General features: G+C 41.5%; 10 protein-coding genes across 10 annotated transcripts; 5 read left to right on the top strand and 5 right to left on the bottom strand. All coding sequences in view use genetic code 12, as the record gives it.

Annotated features, from left to right (window-relative positions):
* Window positions 1-66: 66 nt before the first annotated feature.
* On the bottom strand, window positions 67-957 carry KGF57_000812 (uncharacterized protein; the record flags this gene model as incomplete). Its single annotated transcript, XM_051755320.1, has 1 exon — window positions 67-957. The coding sequence occupies one exon, from the start codon at window positions 955-957 to the stop codon at window positions 67-69; it is 891 nt and encodes a 296-aa protein (XP_051610586.1).
* An 823-nt stretch (window positions 958-1,780) lies between these two features.
* On the top strand, window positions 1,781-2,623 carry KGF57_000811 (uncharacterized protein; the record flags this gene model as incomplete). Its single annotated transcript, XM_051755319.1, has 1 exon — window positions 1,781-2,623. The coding sequence occupies one exon, from the start codon at window positions 1,781-1,783 to the stop codon at window positions 2,621-2,623; it is 843 nt and encodes a 280-aa protein (XP_051610585.1).
* Window positions 2,624-3,080: 457 nt separating this feature from the next.
* On the top strand, window positions 3,081-3,902 carry HHO1 (histone; the record flags this gene model as incomplete). Its single annotated transcript, XM_051755318.1, has 3 exons — window positions 3,081-3,138; window positions 3,359-3,407; window positions 3,509-3,902. The coding sequence occupies 3 exons, from the start codon at window positions 3,081-3,083 to the stop codon at window positions 3,900-3,902; spliced, it is 501 nt and encodes a 166-aa protein (XP_051610584.1).
* A 250-nt stretch (window positions 3,903-4,152) lies between these two features.
* On the top strand, window positions 4,153-4,737 carry DFR1 (dihydrofolate reductase; the record flags this gene model as incomplete). The annotated part of the gene is made up of 1 exon (XM_051755316.1): window positions 4,153-4,737. One exon carries the CDS (start codon window positions 4,153-4,155, stop codon window positions 4,735-4,737), a length of 585 nt encoding a protein of 194 aa, XP_051610583.1.
* Window positions 4,738-4,808: 71 nt separating this feature from the next.
* Window positions 4,809-6,104, bottom strand: TIM54 (Tim54p; the record flags this gene model as incomplete). The annotated part of the gene is made up of 1 exon (XM_051755315.1): window positions 4,809-6,104. One exon carries the CDS (start codon window positions 6,102-6,104, stop codon window positions 4,809-4,811), a length of 1,296 nt encoding a protein of 431 aa, XP_051610582.1.
* A 119-nt stretch (window positions 6,105-6,223) lies between these two features.
* KGF57_000807 (uncharacterized protein) lies at window positions 6,224-7,351 on the bottom strand (the record flags this gene model as incomplete). Its single annotated transcript, XM_051755314.1, has 1 exon — window positions 6,224-7,351. One exon carries the CDS (start codon window positions 7,349-7,351, stop codon window positions 6,224-6,226), a length of 1,128 nt encoding a protein of 375 aa, XP_051610581.1.
* A 118-nt stretch (window positions 7,352-7,469) lies between these two features.
* On the top strand, window positions 7,470-9,146 carry ECM39 (dolichyl-P-Man:Man(7)GlcNAc(2)-PP-dolichol alpha-1,6-mannosyltransferase; the record flags this gene model as incomplete). The annotated part of the gene is made up of 1 exon (XM_051755313.1): window positions 7,470-9,146. One exon carries the CDS (start codon window positions 7,470-7,472, stop codon window positions 9,144-9,146), a length of 1,677 nt encoding a protein of 558 aa, XP_051610580.1.
* Window positions 9,147-9,168: 22 nt separating this feature from the next.
* SFI1 (Sfi1p) lies at window positions 9,169-12,660 on the bottom strand (the record flags this gene model as incomplete). Its single annotated transcript, XM_051755312.1, has 1 exon — window positions 9,169-12,660. The coding sequence occupies one exon, from the start codon at window positions 12,658-12,660 to the stop codon at window positions 9,169-9,171; it is 3,492 nt and encodes a 1,163-aa protein (XP_051610579.1).
* Window positions 12,661-12,934: 274 nt separating this feature from the next.
* Window positions 12,935-17,149, top strand: BCK1 (mitogen-activated protein kinase kinase kinase; the record flags this gene model as incomplete). Its single annotated transcript, XM_051755311.1, has 1 exon — window positions 12,935-17,149. One exon carries the CDS (start codon window positions 12,935-12,937, stop codon window positions 17,147-17,149), a length of 4,215 nt encoding a protein of 1,404 aa, XP_051610578.1.
* Window positions 17,150-17,206: 57 nt separating this feature from the next.
* KGF57_000803 (mitochondrial 54S ribosomal protein bL21m) lies at window positions 17,207-17,746 on the bottom strand (the record flags this gene model as incomplete). The annotated part of the gene is made up of 1 exon (XM_051755310.1): window positions 17,207-17,746. One exon carries the CDS (start codon window positions 17,744-17,746, stop codon window positions 17,207-17,209), a length of 540 nt encoding a protein of 179 aa, XP_051610577.1.
* Between the last annotated feature and the right edge of the window lie 560 nt (window positions 17,747-18,306).

Raw genomic sequence — 18,306 nt, 5'->3', positions numbered from 1 at the left:
TTGGATTTTGAAGTGTAGTGTAGCTAGCGCATAAACTTACCACTTTGTATGGGGAATCTGTCCAATTTAACTTATTTCATCACGGACAAGAATCAGGCCTTGATACCTTTGAATAAACGTGTGTGTGTCCTTTGTATGTAGTGATAACAATTTCCATTCTGCACCAGTGATGGATTTAGAGCAGACATTGTGCATAGTGTAGCGAGTCAACGCGATTGTATCGACGTCCATGTTGGTTATGACTTGTTGTGGGTCCAAATCGGTGTATAGCATAAGCAAACCCTCTGCTTTTTGCTTAAAGTCATCAAGGTCAGATAAGGCCACTTGGTTGACTGGCATATGCATCGTATCCTTGCGCACTTCGGGTATTGGTAAGTTTATGCTTTCGTCGTATATGTAAGATTCAACTTGCGCGTTGCTGAATAGTGTCTTGATGATGGATTCAAGTAGGGCTTGATGGCACAATTTGATCTTGATCTTGTAGCGATATCGAGAATGGTTGTGTCCACCAGAGCCAATCTTGTCATTGGTTATCTTTCTTACTTGAGGAGAGTCGACACATGGTTCACTTCTTCTTTTTCTTCTTGTTCGATGCCACGTCTCCGCTGGTGGGTTCAAATTAGGTAGTTTCTGATACGACAATTGATCGATATGGATAACGGCTTCATTTTGGGGATTTCCGTGAAATTGTAACTTGTTTTGAAATGATGGATCAAGACGGACTTGGTCCATGGGTACTGCTTCGATGTAGGACTCACTTGCGGTGTTTTTCAGTCGTATAAGGTCCATCAAGTTGGTTGTATTTGTTACTTCTCGTAGACATGGCTTGGGAGTAAAATCCACTGAGGCGTCGCTGATTAAGCGGACAGTTGTGTAGTATGGATATCTTTCAATGACAGCATCAATAGTGGACAGATGGTCTTCGGGGGTAAGCTCGAAATCCTGTTCCCTTATCATGTTCTTTGAAGGGTTGCGCATTGGGGAACAACCCGAGGTTTCGGATATAGGCATGGACATAGGCATGGACGGCGGCCAATTCTCGACCGAGAAAAAAAAAAAAAGAGAAAAAATTAAGCTCCGAGCAAGCGAGAAAGAGAAAACTTCATCCGCAAAGGGCAAACCCAATTCGGGCGATCGGGCGAGATGGGGAAACAAGGAAAAGGGCGAAAGAGGGTGAGTTGATTTCGCGTAGGAAGGGACTTGAGGGGGGGGGGGTCATTTTTTTTCTCGGATAATTGTTTTGATATTTGAAGAGACCGATTCAGAGGACTGGTCTCTGTAGTAAAGAGCAATTATTAGACTAATTTGTAGTACCAGATATTCCAACCATTTGCTCTCCTTCAAAGACACGTGGGTCCCATCATATCTCTCTTACATCAGAAAGAAGAACAAGAACTAAAAAAAAAAAAAAATGTAAAAAAAAAGAAAAATAGTTAGCAAAGGGGAAAATAAAAAAAAAAATAAAAAATTAGTGCTCATACGACACTTGTGAATGGGTGATGGGTATTAACATTGAGATATTTTCATCAACTTAAGTTTATAATCCAACGCCCTTTTTTTTTTTTTGCTGTCTGCTTCTGTTGATTGTGTACGGTATTCTGGAAGCCATCAATCCAAACAGAGCAAGCATTTCATTTCACAAGGGAACAAAATTCGCAGTCACTTCCATACTTTTCCTAACGTGTATCTATCCTACAGTCTTCCGGGAGTTTCTACAACAATTAACAACCCATATTCAAGAACAGTTTACTAAGAGAAGGGTTTTGTCCACCTTATCTCAATGGTTCAATTCAATTTCCAAGCGCCTTGGGTGCCAATACTCAACAATTGTGTTAGTAATGAGCTAGCAGCAACTGATAACATGCCGCCGTTTACGACTTTCCAGCTAGCAACTATTGATTCCAAAACAGGGTATCCTCTGAATAGGACTTTGATATACCGGGGATGGCTATTCAATAATAAATCTTCCAATGTGATCACATTCACCACGGATAAGCGAATGGACAAATATGAGGAGTTGTTAGAAAATGACAAAGTTGAAGCGGTGTTTTGGTTCGGTCATATTCGGAAACAGATTAGATTCAGAGGTAAAGTGAGAATACTTGACTCTGACCACTATCCTAGTATTGATTTGAATCATATAAATAGTGGGGAAGTAACGCCGATCGAATTGGATTCTCATAAGGACGGTGCAGTTCCTCGTGTTCAAAAACAGCCAGTTCAAACCTCGTTGTTGTCGCCATCACTCACTGAAAGGGATAACAACAGTAGCAGTAATCTTCAAGAGGACTTGTTGACGGCAGATAATCCATACGCTCCACCAAGTACAGAAGAATGGCAACAGGAATTGGACAGGCAGTGGAATGCATTGTCCAAAGCGCTCAAAACGACATTTAGGAAACCGGAACCCAAATCGTTATTGACTGAGGAGAAAGCAAAGTTGATTAGTAAGATACAGAGGGGTGTTGATGGTAAAAAGGAGGAAGATGGGTATAAGAATTTTGCGGTAGGGTCTATATTTGTCAATCAAGTTGATTATTATGAACAGGATAAGGATAAGAGGTTTGTTTATGAGTTGGATGAGGAAAGTCACACTTGGACTGAAATGGAGGTTTGTCCGTGAGAAAAAAGATCAAATAAGAGGAGAGTGTGAATGATTACCGTGTAGAGTAATAGACTGTGTATATACAATTGAAAGATCGCAAAGTACAATAAGGATGATAGTGTGGTGTAAAGAAGCTGTGGCTTCAGCATGTGTCATAAGATTATATGTCGCAACTTAACCAAAAGTGACACTTCAGAAGATGTTTTTGGAGTTTTGTGTGACCAATGAATTTTGTTATCTTTGTGTTACATTTCATAATGTTTCTCTATTGTTTGATTTTTTTTCTTTTTGTGTACCGTGTTGTTTGTTTGTTTGTTTGTTGTGATTTCGCAAAGGATCATGAGTTTCCCTCCCAATTCCAATCCCAATTTTTTTCTTTATTTTTTTTTTTTTGGAATCCTTCAGTCAACTTCTTTTCTTCTTTCTTTCATTCTATTCCTTACTATCTTTAACTCACACAATCTTATTATCAGCAATGGCTACTGCAGCAACAACAACCTCGACTTCAGCTTCAAACTCAAAGTCCTACAAGGGTATGTTCATCTTCTAATTTTTTTTTTTTTTCCCTCTCCAAAATTTTGGCGTTTTTGGTCATTTGTTTTGGTTTCGATTCTGTTTTTTTGGCTTGGGAAATATACCTGGAGCTAGAGGCCAATTGGTGGCTTGGTTGTTGACAGACACGTGGACTACCACAATTGAACTTGATTATCCTTTATCTATGGTCTCCTTTTACTAACAGTACGCTCCCTTTAGACATGATCAAGGAGGCTATTGCCAATTTGAAGGACAGAAATGGATCATCGTATGTGTCTTTTGTTTTTCTTTTTTTTTTTTATTTTTGTTTATTTTCTTGAATTGATCTCAGTGGCATCCTCGTTCTTTCGATACTAACTCCTCCATTAGCCGTCAAGCACTCAAAAAGTATGTTCAAAGCAACAACAACATTAAGGCTGCCAATTTTGACTCCTTGTTCAATACCGCTTTGAAGAAGGGTGTTGATACTGGTGTCTTTCTCCAACCAAAGGGACCAGCAGGATTAGTCAAGTTGAACAAGAAAGCAGCTGCACTCAAGGAATCCAAGGCAAAGAAGGAGGTCAAGAAGCCAGCAAAGAAATCTTCTGCTACTGCTGGACCTAAAAAGGTCACCAAAAAGACACCTGCCAAATCCACCACCACCAAAGCCGCCGCCACCACCACCAAGAAGGCTGCTGCAAAGAGTGCTACTAAAGCCAAGCCTGCTGCAGCCAAGAAGGAAAAGGCTGCTCCAAAGAAAGCAACCAAGGTCGCCAAGAAGTAGGGTGATTGTTGTTGCTTATGGTTGGGTTTAACAACTCGACGTCACTTTTCCCCTTTAAGTTTTCAATTCAGTCGAATGAGAGTACATTTGTTTTATTCCTTATCTTTTGTTTTAAGTAATCTCTTGATGTGTTTATTTTGTATCAGTTTTTGCAAAGTGTAGATGGGCATACTCTGTCAGTTCTCTGTGTCGCGACGTCAAAGACAAAATTCAAAAATTTACCTGGTCCACTAATCAACTCACCAACGCCATGTCGAAGCCAGTTGTAACCATCATTGTTGCTGCACTCAAACCATTGTACGGAATAGGTAATCAAGGTGGCCTCCCCTGGCGATTACGCAAGGAGATGGCATACTTTAAACGAGTCACGACGCGTACCGTTGATCCATCATTACGAAACGCAGTGATCATGGGAAGGAAAACTTGGGATTCAATACCGCCCAAATTTAGACCTTTACCTAATAGGCTCAATGTTGTATTGTCCAGGTCATTTGAGAACGAGGCAGTTGATGATAACATCTTGCATGCAAGGTCAGTGCTGGATTCATTGCAACTCTTGAAGGAACGGAATATTGAACGTATTTATGTAATCGGAGGTGCTGAGATCTATAACGAGTTTATCAAAAGTGGGTTGGTCGATAATGTCTTGTTGACGGAAGTTGAACACACTGAGAAAGAAGAGATTGAAATGGACACATTTTTGAAATTTGATGCTAACCAATGGATTAAACTGTCGAAATCCGAATTGATTGAGTTCACGGGAGAGGACGCGATCGATGACGATATACATGAGGATAAGTTTGTTTACAACTACACATTGTGGCAGAAACAGTAAGTGTGTGTGTGTGTGTGTGTGTGTGTGTGTGTGTGTGTGTGTGTGTGTGTATATATATTTACAAGTGATGTCTACTTCTTATCATCAAACACTCTCATTCTCGAGATAACTCGATCGTCATAAGCCAACTCTTGAACCCATTCTGATCCTCTTTCAGTACCTCTTTTAACCCAGTTTGGTGGCCAGTCAACCTCCTCTTCCTTGGCCATCAAAATGTCTTTTTGCTTAAATGGTCTGGCGTCTTTATTCACAATATGGGTGGTTCTTTCGCCATAGTCGTCAGCAAAGAATCTTTTGGTAAAAAACCGGTAAATCTTACGTGGCACATTCTTGAAGCCCTGGATTGTTGGCACCGAGTAGACATAAACTGGTTGTTCAAAAAATAATGGAACCCCCTTGTCATCTTTAAGTATGGTGTCCATATTGAGTTCTGGCGCCAAGGGAGCATTGGCATATTCTGAAGAGTTGATGAATTTCATCGGTACCGGTTTCAAACTGTCATTATCCTCGTCATCCTCGTCACTATACTTGCTTGGATTTTCCTCCTTGTCTTTGGCTTTTTGTTCTGCCCTACGAGCCTCTTCATCGGCAATAGCTTGTGGCTTTTGCAATGGTCCTAGCAAACCTTCGTGTACCCCACTCATATACTCTTTGAAAGCTCCTCTGCCAATACATACAACCCCTCCCGCCACTTCATTATCTGCGTCGTCGGATACAATGTCAATCTTTTTCGGGAAAACCTTGTACAATCCGAGAACATCACTTGGAGTGTACAAATCTGACCGTTTCACATACTCTGGCTCCTCATTTGGATCACTAGATTTACCTTGATCAATTTGCAGTTTTGCTTTTTCAGCTTCCTTGATTCGCAAATCTCTAATCCTTTGCGCCACGCTAGATCTGATATCTCCTTGTCTGCTCTCGCTAAATATTTCAAAATCAACAGATCCAGAATTCAATACCGGTTTGATAAACTTGCGGAAAATTCTCAACGACTCATCGAGATAATCGTTTGGTGGGGGTGCTATGTAGATTGTCAATTTCCTAGGTATTCTATCGTTGGTGTATACCTCTTCACCCAAATGCGACACACTTGCCATCCATTTCTTGCGAATCTGTTTCTGTTCGTATTTATCGTAAGCTATTGATGATCCGACTCCAATAAGAACGGACCAAAAGATGAGCCAGTTTCGAGAAGGGAGTGAAATTCTGGGGATGCCCATCATTCGCAAAGCAGGGTTAGAAAACCCTTTCTTCTTTGGTGGTTGTAATTTACCATCGGGTTGTGGTGGCTGTGGTGGATGTGGTGGCTGCGGTGGCTGCAGTGGTTGTGGTGGCTGCGATGGCTCTGGTTTAACCTCACTCATTGCTCGTAGAGGTAAAGGGTCTGGCTGTGAGTACTCTAGTAGTTGATGCTGGAAAGAAAAGTAAAGAAAAAAAAAAAAAAAAAATTTTTTGCGCAATTTGCAACATTCGTCTTGCACTGTTAATTTATAAACCTATTTAGTTCTATCATCAAGTCATCGTGATTCAAATCTTTTCCTATAAAGACCAACTTGTTCTGTTTGATTTCGTCTAATAGTTTCCCATTTTCTATTATTTCGTAAGTTTCTCTGACTCCCTGAACTACTCTAACATCGTCCTTGTAAACAAGGACTCCTTTCAAGCGATGAATTTCCACGTCTTTACCATCCACTTTGTTCTCCCAAAGTACGTACTGGAGAAACTTTTCAATCTTGTCAAAGCCACTTTGATCTTGGAAAAAGGCAAAGTCTATAGTTATCGTTGTGATCCTGCCGTCATGAAATGAAGCACTGGATTCCAGCAACTTGGTATTTGCTTCAAATGCGTGCAAGTCCAAAATCTTTTCGAGATCTATATCACCAAAACTTGTGAGGTGGATGGGTGCTGTTTGGTTGACACTTCGAAGTCTCTCAACAATCTCGGTTGAGTCTTGAATCTTGTCCGATTTGTTCAACAAAATAACATCTGCTAGTGCAACTTGCAAATGAGCAGTTGTCACGCCCTCCTCAATTGGCTCCAAGTCGTGCTGCTTATGCCAGTGTCCGCCAACGTCATTCAAACAAGTAAGTATATTTTCAGAATCAACAACGGTCACAACACCATCAATGTAAATATTCGACGCTAGTCCTTCATCGAGCCAAAACATTTTAGCGATAGGTGCTGGGTCAGCAATGCCAGTCGTTTCTAATAAGATGTAGTCGATCTTGTCTCTTGAATTCTCCACTAAATTCTCAATGGCAGTCACACCATTGTCTTTGACTGTACAGCATAAACAGCCATTCCCGATATCTAGCCACTCTTGTACGCTTTCATTCTGGTCCTGTATCGTCACCGACTTTTCAATTACTGATGAGTCTCCAAACTCATTCAAGATGATCGCTAGTCTCTTGTTTGATTTTTCTCCAATCTTTTTGAGTAATGTGGATTTGCCTGATCCAAGATATCCAGTGACTATTGTGATGGGGATTTTTTTGGTGGAGGATACAGTCGTCGGATTTATCAGTGTCACAGGCTCAGTCGTGACCTTTTCTGTTGTTATTATCCCATTGTCAGGTAAATCTACCACCAATTGTGGTATATCTTCTTCCATATTCAATGCAATGATGATGCAAGTGGGGCAAAAGACCCTTTTGGTTTTTGGTTTTTGGTTTTTTCTTTTCCAGCTGAGAAAGTCAACATTTGTACTCAGCTCCATCCACCTAATTACAATGAAAAAGTTCAACAAAGTACTCGATGCGGCATTGATAGCGTTGGTGACGTACTATCTCGTCATCTCACCGTACACCAAAGTTGAAGAGTCCTTCAACATCCAAGCTATTCACGATATTCTCAACCATGGCGCTTTTTCTACCGAGGCTATTGAAAAGTACGATCATAAGCAATTTCCAGGAGCGGTGCCAAGGACATTTATAGGCAGCTTGTTGCTTGCTGCTTTAGCCAAGCCGGTAATATTTGTATCCTCCATTTTTGGCAAAGATTTGTTGCAAGGAGATCAATTGCAACTACAGAGCATTGTTCGCGGGACCTTGGGTCTTGCCAACGCATTGTCGTTGATCAGACTTAGAGATCAACTCAACAAAGTCACTTTTAGAGATAGAGGGAGTAGGATTAAAGGACTAAATGGGTTCTGGTACTCTATTTTGTTGTTGTCCCAGTTCCACTTGATGTATTATCTGTCACGCACATTACCCAACTTTATAGCTTTACCGCTCGTTAATCTTGCATTGAGCAAGTTGGTTGTGGGCGATTTGTCAGGATTGACATGGTTAGCTATGACAGGTGCTATATTCAGAGTAGAAGTGGGTGTATTTGCCGTGGTTATTGCTGTTGTTTCGTCCTTGATATTTGGACAATCAAATATTGTTGCAAATATTGTCTTTTTACTTGCCGGTGCTGTGTTTGGTACAGCTGCTTCGTTTTGCATTGACTCGTACTTTTGGGGCGAACCCCTTGTACCTGAAATCAGCTCCTTCGTTTTCAATATTGTCAATGGTAATGCTTCGGAGTGGGGGGTTGAACCGTGGGGAGCATATTTCAATAAATATCTATTCAAGTTGTTCAGACCCCCAGTAATTCTCATGTTGTCGGCTGTTGGATTTTTGAGTGACCCTGCCGATGACGGAGTTGCCATGACAAATACCAAAGCTGTTCGACACCCTGCAAGAAACTCCTTGCGTATATTGTTCACATCGTCCATCTTGTTTATTGCCATCATGTCCTTCCAGCCGCATAAGGAATGGCGGTTCATCATTTACACTGTGCCTGTGTTTACCCTACAAGCTGCCAATGGATTGAGCAATATCTCCATTAAATGGAGTCTCGGGTTTTCCAACAAGTTGTTGACTTTGATCATTTCCTTCTTGATTTTAGTTAGTACTTTGCTCTCCTTGTATCTGGGGTACATATCCAGTTTCAACTATCCTGGCGGAGAAGCGTTGCAATATGCCAATGACTACGTGTTGGAAAACTTTAGTGGGAAAAATGTGTCCCTTCATATTGATGTTCCTGCTTGTATGACAGGGGTTACCAGGTTTGGTGAACTACACCTCGAAGAGGTAAGGTATGACAAGACTGAGAGTGAGGTTAAATATGAAGATTTTGATTTGGTTATCACCACCGAACCTCTCAGCGATTGGAAGCTTCTACACACAGCCAAAATCTTCAAAAGTTTGGATCCCACCACCATCTTCAAGTTGATACAAACGCAAAGGGCTAATCGCTCCACTGCAGTTGTCCTATTGAAGATTGTGGCTGAAGAGTTCATGAGCGGATCAAATGAAACTTTGTTGAATTTGTTACGATCCACCATTGCTTTAGAGGACTACATTCACATTTATCAAAACCCAACCCATTCGAAGGAGAATCGTATAGATAGTGTATCTTGACTCGCGCATTATTAATCATTAGCTATGTTAAAATTCTAGGTTCCCGTTTTACTTTGCTTGCGGGGGAAAGCCGAACATCATTTTCCTCTCCTGTAGGAAATGAAATAGGCTTAATACGACCCATTCGTTTGGCAGTGGAAATAATGGAAGTGTCATTAAAGGAGTTCAACTGTGATTGACCTTCTATGGGACTCGTAGAGCTGGAAGTGTTTGGACTAAGAAACTCGTTCCCATGAGGACTTTTTTCATCTTTAGGCGGCGATAGGTCAACATTGTAATTTAATTTCACCGGAGAAATGGGCTTGACCTTGTACCGTGGAGATAATTTGGCCCTTCCAAAGCGTTCTCGAAGTTGGGATACTTGTTGATCTCTCATGCGTTGGGATGTTGCCTGCATCTTTGAGGGACTTGGTTCTTTTGATCGAGGGGTTGAAATTCTGATTGGCGAGAATCGTCTCTCAGGTGTAGGAGCTGACAGATCTCCTTTGAGCTGTCTTTGCTGATGAGCTCTGCTTGCGAGAGGGGATGAGTTGCTGACATAAGTCTCGTTAGCGAGTTCCTCTTCTTCCAATCTGAGATTGTGTTTTTGTAACCACAAATGGATAACATTTCTTGCCAATCGCTTATCTGCTCGCTCTTGAAAAGTTTCTAATAGTTGGTGATGTCTCTTCACCCCTTTGCTAAATTTAAAAATCCAATCCTGAGTGCTCTGTCTCAAAAGCGCAAAATTCTTTTGCGCAAGTTGGTCCTCGCCTTGCTCATTTATAGCATCAATCTGTTCAAACCGATCCCTCCATTGTACGAGCATCCGGAACATCAACCCCTCGTCATAAATAGCGACCCTTTCCTCCAATGCATGCACCTCATCTACACGTTTGAACCAATGTAGGAAGAATGTACGAAGTCCAGGAGTGTATGAAAACTCAATGCTTTGTAATTCTTGTTGGTACCAGTGTTGTGCCCTCCAATCAAAGAAATATCTCCGCTTTATCAATGCATTTGAGTAAGCGGTGAATTTTGGAATGCGTGCAACTAATTTGTCCTCCAATGCAGAATCAAACTTATCCTTCCAGATTGCTAAAGTGTGCTTGAGTGTGTGTTTGTCAATAAGCTCGACGTTTTGAAATTCACTTTGCTGTTTCTCAAAACGAGATTCCCACTTGGCGAGGAAGCGTTTTAGGTGCACCCTTTCAGCTTGGATGACTTTTTCTATGAGGGTATACTTTGCAATTCTCCATTGCTTAAGAACAACCTTGGTCAAATAATAGTTTTGAAATGCTACTGCTTCGGCATTTCGCTTCACTGCGGTATCGAACCTGTCTTTCCAGTGCTGGAAGACAGACACCACGAACTCTTTGTTAACGAGATCCTCGCAACGCTTCACCAATGATTGAAGCCTCCATTTCTTAAACGTGTTTTTCAACATGTGTAGTTCTAATGTGGCCAGTAACATGTTAGCATTGCTTTCCATTACCCACCGCTTGAAATATCTTTGAACGAGATTCCTATTCTGAAACGAACGAGCTTCGATCTCCGTGGTGGAGCTCAATTTCCATTTCTCAAAAACAGTCCTCTTCTTTGCAGCGTTGTGATCATACATGATTCTATGTGCCCAATCATCAAGGTGTAGTTGGCACCGCCAATTGTTCAAGACAATGCAAACCATACGACGGTTCTGTTTGTGTTTGAAATCTTTTAATTTAAAGACTATTGTCGCGGACTGTCGCCACTTTCGAAAGAAAATTTCAACTGCAAAGTTGTTCCTTATTGAGTTGAAATGTTGCAAGCTAGAAAGGAGTTGTCCGGTACCGCAACTCGCATTCAATAACTTGTACCAATTGGAAAAGCTTCTCTTGAGAAGCGACTGAGTGCTTGTTCTAACAAAGTCATCACATTTCTCCTCCAACTCAAATTCGATCTGATTATTGCGGCTCGTATTATCCCGCCAGGCATTCATACACTTTCTGCGTAGGTTGTTGGTGTAGGTCCTTTCTGAATCGAGTTCTTGCCCTTTGTGTAGCATAAATATGTCGAGCCATTTGTTGAATCCGCGAGTCAAACTGAATTGTCCTGATATCGCCCGAAATGCCTCTGCTCTCCTCAACTTATTTCTCAACCTCGATATCATCTGCAACTGTAGCTTTTCTTTGTATTGAGATGTGGCAAGCTGATCTCGCAACTCACTCTTCTTTATGGCTGACCTCCATTTTGAAATTATTTGCAATCTCTTGTCTAGCTCCAGGTATCGCCTGTTGATAACTTGTACTTTTTCCAATTTCACCCTCCACAACCGAAATGTACCCTCCTCTAAACGAAGCAATCTTTCAAACTCAAAACAGCTACCACGCATAAGCAAAGTAACTTGCTCCGAGGGGTTTTCACATAGTAGCAATGACTGTAGATATATAAATCGGCGAATAAGATTCCCAAACTCGACCCCCACGTCATCTGTGGAAAAAATCGAATTGACAAGGTTCGGCATTTCCTCCAAAAGCTTGTGATCCTCTCTGGTAGCACTACATATGTTTTGGTCCACAAACTGGATGTAGTGTTTGAATAGATGGGGGAAGCAAGGGTCGACTTCCTTGGTCAAAGGTTCGAGGTCTTTGACAATCTGCGTAAGACGAGGAATTACCGACCTCGGGTCTGCTTGTGCAAGTTCCTTTGCGTTTCTTTCTCCGTTGAACTCTTGCATATACCGCTGGTTCAAATTATTGTGGGTTCCAGGAAGTAGAGGAGAAATGTCAATCTCGTCACCATTCTCAAAATAATTTACATGTTGCTGCTTTTTGAAGGCCTCTACTATTGCCCAGGATACTTTCCAAATGCTCATTGATGGACGTCCGACCAATATTGGCAAGCAAAGACGATAAATCGCCAAAAATGAGGGACTATTGGAGTCAAGTTCTAGCGGGTGGTGAATGTCGACAGATTGAGTAATACTGAAAATTGAGTCTTCATTGTCCTCGAAGTTTTGTGATTCAATAATGTCTGCGAGCACTTGCGTGTCCTCCAATTTATCTTGATCAACATTATTCTTGTAATAGTTCACATCGTAAGAAAGGCACAAACACACATAATTTCGAAGTTTCCATTCCGCATCGTCTCTCATTTCAATAGCTTGGCGCAAGATCCCGGAGAGTCGCTTTGCTATCATGTGGTACTCGGGCTTTATTCGGAGTTGGTTCTCGGGATCGGATACTAGTTGAAGTAAATCGTGGAGTACGTGCTGGTCGGATCGATTCTCTGACTTTAAATGGCTTGCAACATCAGGAAATTCAAGATTTTGTTGCCTTTCTGCGCCACCACGGTAAACAACTGAACACTCCCCAATTGTTTCAATGTTTGTTTGCAAGTTCAATTCGTGACAATCTCCATCCATCGCTAAAATGGCTTTCACAAGGTGTAGTGCAGACTTTACTCTGGTCTCATATTGTACCGCGTCAATCTTGTTAGAATCCTCAAGCTGTTTCAATTGTTTCAACAAATTATGTAGCTCTGCCTTGTATTCCATTTTAAAAGAAACAAACTTGCCTTCATGAGAAAGGTGCTGAAGCTATGTGTATATCGATCTGTTGTAGTAGTAGTAGTAATAGTAGTAGTAGTAGTAGTAGTACCCTGTGCATGATTTGTTTGTTTAGATTTTTCTTTTTCTTTGTGTACCTAAATTTAGACCTGTTCACAAGGCTTTCACTCTTCATCTCCCCCCTCCTCCTGCCAAGAAGGTTATATCTGTATCCAAAGTGCACCCTCATTCAAGCTTACCCAACGCTACTACCGGGGGCCGTATGACGAACAGAAGATCTGCCAGCTACGATTCACAGCGCGTGAAAGTCCCCGGTTCCCAATATGCTCAGTACAATTCAGCTCAGGATTCACTGCAACTGCAGAACACACAAATGAGAAACGTGAAACCTCGAATGGCCTCGGATTCGGTGATTTACGACAAGTACAGTGATCTATCATATTACAAACCACCACAAACTCAGTACCACTCCCTGGGATCAAATTCAGAGAGAGCCAGTTTTGACTCAGTTTATAGCTCAAGCGCAAGCCAATCGTTTCGTACCCCTGTTAGTCAAGAATTCAACCACGGTGGTGGTGGTGGTGGTACTGGTAGTGCCGCCAGCTCTGTACTACCCTATCCAACTCTGGATTTGAACACCATAAGTCCTGTTCCTGAGTCCCCGGAGGCAGAGTCGAGCAAACAAGGAGGGTCTTCCTCTCCGTCAAAATCCATGACTAATAGTTTTACTTCTAACGCTATAGGATCCATAATAGGGAGCTACAACTACAGCCAGAGCTCTTTCGGGCTTGAGAGGAAGTCAACTTCACCTGAATTGATGAAGCAGACCTCGAGTGATTCATACACAAGGATTGGTCTGGAAAATAGTCGGTCCACTATGTCACATCGGCGACAAAGTTCTGATACGTCTACTTTATCAAACATTTCATCAAATGAACAACAAAACAAGAGTAAGCGTTTTGCTAGGTATGCCATGAACACGCAAGCGGATTCAGTAAATCAGCCAAGGAGGTGGGATATCGACAGTGTTATTTCGTGGTTGAAGGAACATCAGTTCAATACATCGTGGCAAGAGACTTTCAAGAATAATGAGATATCAGGAAACCGGTTTTTGGAATTGGAGAATTTTGACAAAAACTCAATGATTTGGAAACAATTTTCAAAATATTTGAAGCTTGATTCTGATGCCAATTCAATTGAACGGTTTATCGAGCTACTACGACATGAAACTGAAAATGAGTCGCTGGGAAAGGATGCCTCTTTGTTATCTGCAATTGCCAAGAATGAAAACAGGAAATCGACGCCAGTGTTTACAAAACACAAGTCCAGCTCGTCTGTGACATCAATAAACTCGGCACCGTTTTCAACTCAGAGACCGGTATCGTTCGTTGATGCGAGATCCAAGGAGCAGCATCCTTCTACTTCAAGTCACCTGCTATTTCGAATAAATAAAAGCGTCTCGAATGAGGGGGACGCAAGGAGAAAGAGTCTGGCTCTTGATGAGAATAAAAGACTTTCGAAATTGGACTTTACAAAAAACGGTAGAATTCTTAATACAATTAGAAAGTACGGTGGAGACAGGGCCGTTGGTATGGTGAAGGCATCTACAGGACGACAAAGCAATCGAAATAGTACAGTACTGATGAACTCTACTCAGCTGTCAGAAAAGCAGGAGTTTGAAAGTCTATCCCCAACATTGATACCTCCAAGACCAACAGCTAGTAGGACATCGATAGATAGTGCAAACTCTGGGAGCTCGGTTCCATCATTTCGAATTGAAAAGTATGATGAGTTGCCATCACCGTTGGATGAGGAATACATGCCGCAAAAGTTTCTGCAAGAAACTGCAAAGACTATCTTGCTTAGTCGTGACAACAGGTCGTTTATTCCGTATTCGTTGGCGAATGACGACGTGGACGACATTAGTTTGCTCAGGCTGAAAATGATTCTGCATTTGGGAATGGTAGATATGGGCACGATAACCATACACTTGACTGATTTCAATGCGACTGAGGGCGGGGCGTTGCCCGATGATTTGTTATACAAGATACTTTGTCAGGACTCAGAATCGATGGCGAAGTTTGTGGTTAGACAGGATATTGGCTCACCAGGGACAACGATTAAAACCATTTCCACGTTTTCGTCGGATTCCAAATCCTTTGAAACTAGTGATGAGCATAGGACATACCCGGAAACCCCACAATATCTATTGCAGACCACTAATGTTGCCAAAGTTGACTATTTGAACTTTAAGGAGCATGCCAATTTGTCGAAAATTTCTGAAAATCCGAAATCTTTATCGAGAGGAACTCAAACTGATATTTCAATTCAACACGAGCAAAAGACAAATGAACCAGAGCCATTTTCAAATGAATTGAGTAGAAATTTTGATCAACTAAGACGCAAATCCAGTCTTCACAATTTCCCATTGAAATTCCCATTTCGAACCAATAGTAAAAAGAAAACTCCCTTGCTCCAGATTGATACAACTGGCATAAGCAGTCTGAGAAACTCATCCATATCTCCTGAATCTGCAGGGGGCTCGTCATTCAAGGTGATTAGAAAAAGCGGTAACGAAATAAATTTTGATGAGAGACGGAAATCGCCATTTGAGAGGAAAGCGCCAAAGTTGATTGCAAATATATATGAATCTTCATTATCTGATTACAAAAGTTCGCCCATTTCAGCAACCACTGTCATGACATTGAGAGATGATCCTAAGGATTCTGTGTTGAAAAAAAGTGTTAGTCAACGGAGTGACCTAAGGGCAACGGCGACGGCGACGGCGACGGCAGCCGCGGCGGCGGCAGCGTCAGACTCTATCAAGGCACGGAGAGCCGCTCCGCCACCTCCGATTTCAGTGGATAAACGATCGCGGATATTACGAGACCGCAATTCTGCGTTGTTCAATGGTCATGCCTTGCATTCCCCTAGCTCGAGCATTAGTAGAGATGCTGATGCGGATAGTGATGATGACTTTTTCGTAAAGCCAATGAGTAGGAAAGGTGTGCTCGGTGATACAAGGGCCCATGACAAGGATGAGGATGAGGATGAAAATGAGAATGAGAATGAGAATGAGGAGGAGGTAGCATCAAGACATTCCGAAGATACTGATTCGGAAAGTGACTTTTTTGCGAAACCAATGAGGAGGCAGCGGACGCTTCAAATGTCAGTTCGGCCGCCCGTTGAGGATCTTTATGATAATTTGGAAATCTATTTCCCTCACACCAATCTCGACAAGCCTATAATTGATGAGGAGACTCCGGCACAGCCAATTAAGGAAAAAACGCCGTCCATATCACGGACTTTTTCAAATGCCAATATATCTCCTGTCAATCCAGAGGAGAGGGAATCTACAAGCAATGCCAGGGTTCGGCGAATGAAGACAATTAGAGGTGTTGCTAATGAGGCACGTCGTAAAGCATTGAAACAAAAGCAGCAATCGCCACCTATTACATTTGCCAATATTTCAAGAGAAAATAGTAAGAGGTTGACAAGATCAAATACCAAGATGTGGGGACAAAAGGTTTTTGAAGTTACGAGTCGTGAAATTGAAAAGGGCGTTGTTAATAAATTCCAAAACAAGAATGGTAGGTATCAGGAATTTGCGTGGATTAAGGGGGAATTGATTGGACGGGGTTCTTTTGGTGATGTATATTTGGGGTTGAATGTGACCACAGGTGAGATGTTGGCGGTGAAGCAGGTTGTCAAGAGTAACAAATTAGATCTTGAAGGAATAATGGCGTTGCACAAGGAGGTTGAGACAATGAAGGACTTGGATCACAAGCATATTGTGCAGTATCTTGGGTATGAGCAAAATAACAACACCTACAGTTTATTTTTGGAGTATGTTGCTGGTGGGTCGATTGCCATGTGTCTTAAATCGTATGGTAGATTTGATGAAACCTTGATTCGAATAATAACCAAGCAAGTGTTGCTTGGGTTGGAGTACCTCCATTCCAACAATATTATTCATCGGGACTTGAAAGCGGACAATTTGTTGTTGGATATTGACGGTACTTGCAAGATTTCTGATTTTGGGATTTCACGAAAAAACAATGACATATATAGCAACGCTAATATGTCGATGAAGGGGACCATATTTTGGATGGCTCCTGAGGTTATTGATAATATGGTGGAGGGGTATAGTGCTAAAGTTGATATTTGGTCCTTGGGATGTGTTGTTTTGGAGATGTTTGCAGGAAAACGTCCTTGGTCGAATGAGGCTGCAATTAGTGTTATTTATAAAGCTGGAAAGGAAAAGAAGGCCCCACCAATACCTAAGGATATTGCACATTTGGTTAGTAAAGAAGCTGAGAATTTCATAAACCGGTGTTTTGTTATAGATCCGGCATTGAGACCAACTGCTGAAGAGTTGTTGAATGATCCGTTTGTTACCACTACGCGAGAGTTCAATTTCGCGTCGACTGAGTTGGGACGACTTATAAAGATTAATAGTAAAGTATATCCAATGTAAATAGAAGAAGGCACGACATATTTTTGGTTATCTATGTACAGTTGTTGTCTGTGGTGCTCACCTTAATCTCAACTCATTGATCCTCAAGACTGTTTGGTATGGCTCAACATTTGTGGTTTTTGTTCTTCTACACCTTGGTTTCTTCTTCACCACTTGATAAAGTGGTTCTCTCGTGATTTCGACAACACTTGCGCGCAATTCGTAGATTGATGGGTCAATTCCGGTTTTTATGTTCAACGTATGAGTTGTGGACCCCAATGTAGTCACGTCATTCAAGTTTAAAACGTCACCAACTTTGACGTTCTTCATCTTGTATGGGAGGTAAATTGTATCTCCCTTGGTGACTAAGTAGGGCATATTGTATAGCCGCATGATAGCATACAAGTCCTTAGATCCATTGGATGATAATTTGAGTGCGGATAAGTTGTGCTGATAGTCTTGTTTTGGGGAGGAGATTGTTGTTGAAAGTGGATTGTGTTGCGGTATGACTCTGGCTGATGAAGCAGAAGCGATTGTGCTTTGGAATCTAGCAGCAGTGATATTGTAGTTGCATATTGGCCGTATTAGTCTCGCCGTTCGACTAAATAGAAGGGACATGATTGTCAAGGGACTTCTGAAGCAGCAGCTAGTTGTTCCTTGGATCTAATATTCAGTTAAAGGGATGAAAAAAATGGAAAAGTTGGAAAAATTTTCTGTGTCGTGAGATAGAGTAATTAGACACAGCGCTACCTTTAACAAAAACGGACTCCTACTACAAGTAGATAATTTTACATAAAAAGTGGCGGCGTTTCAAGTGATAAAAGCAATATTAAGTATCATCTGATGGGTTAGAGTATTAATTGGATAATGGTTTGCGATATCAGGAAAGTAGAGGCGTCCCACACTCTATGAATTTAGCAGCAATGTCTCTTTCGCGTGTTTCTTCGACAGAGAGAGAAAGAGAAAGAGAAAGAGAAAGACTGGAAAAAAAAAAAAAAAAATTTTTTAAAAAGTGAAATTGGTAGCTCTTCAGAAGAAAGAATTTGATTGAGATTGCATTCAACAACAACCAACAATCAATCAATCAATCAATCAAACTTAACTTTCACTAGTTAACCCACACACACACACACACACATACATACATACATACAGACATAGACATCTACACATACTCA

This window comes from Candida theae (assembly GCF_024610275.1).
Source record: "Candida theae strain CBS 12239 chromosome Unknown scaffold12, whole genome shotgun sequence".
Lineage (NCBI taxonomy): Eukaryota > Fungi > Ascomycota > Pichiomycetes > Serinales > Debaryomycetaceae > Lodderomyces > Lodderomyces theae.
Note: the sequence above shows the minus strand (reverse complement) of the source record. Positions and strands in the feature narration are given on the sequence as shown.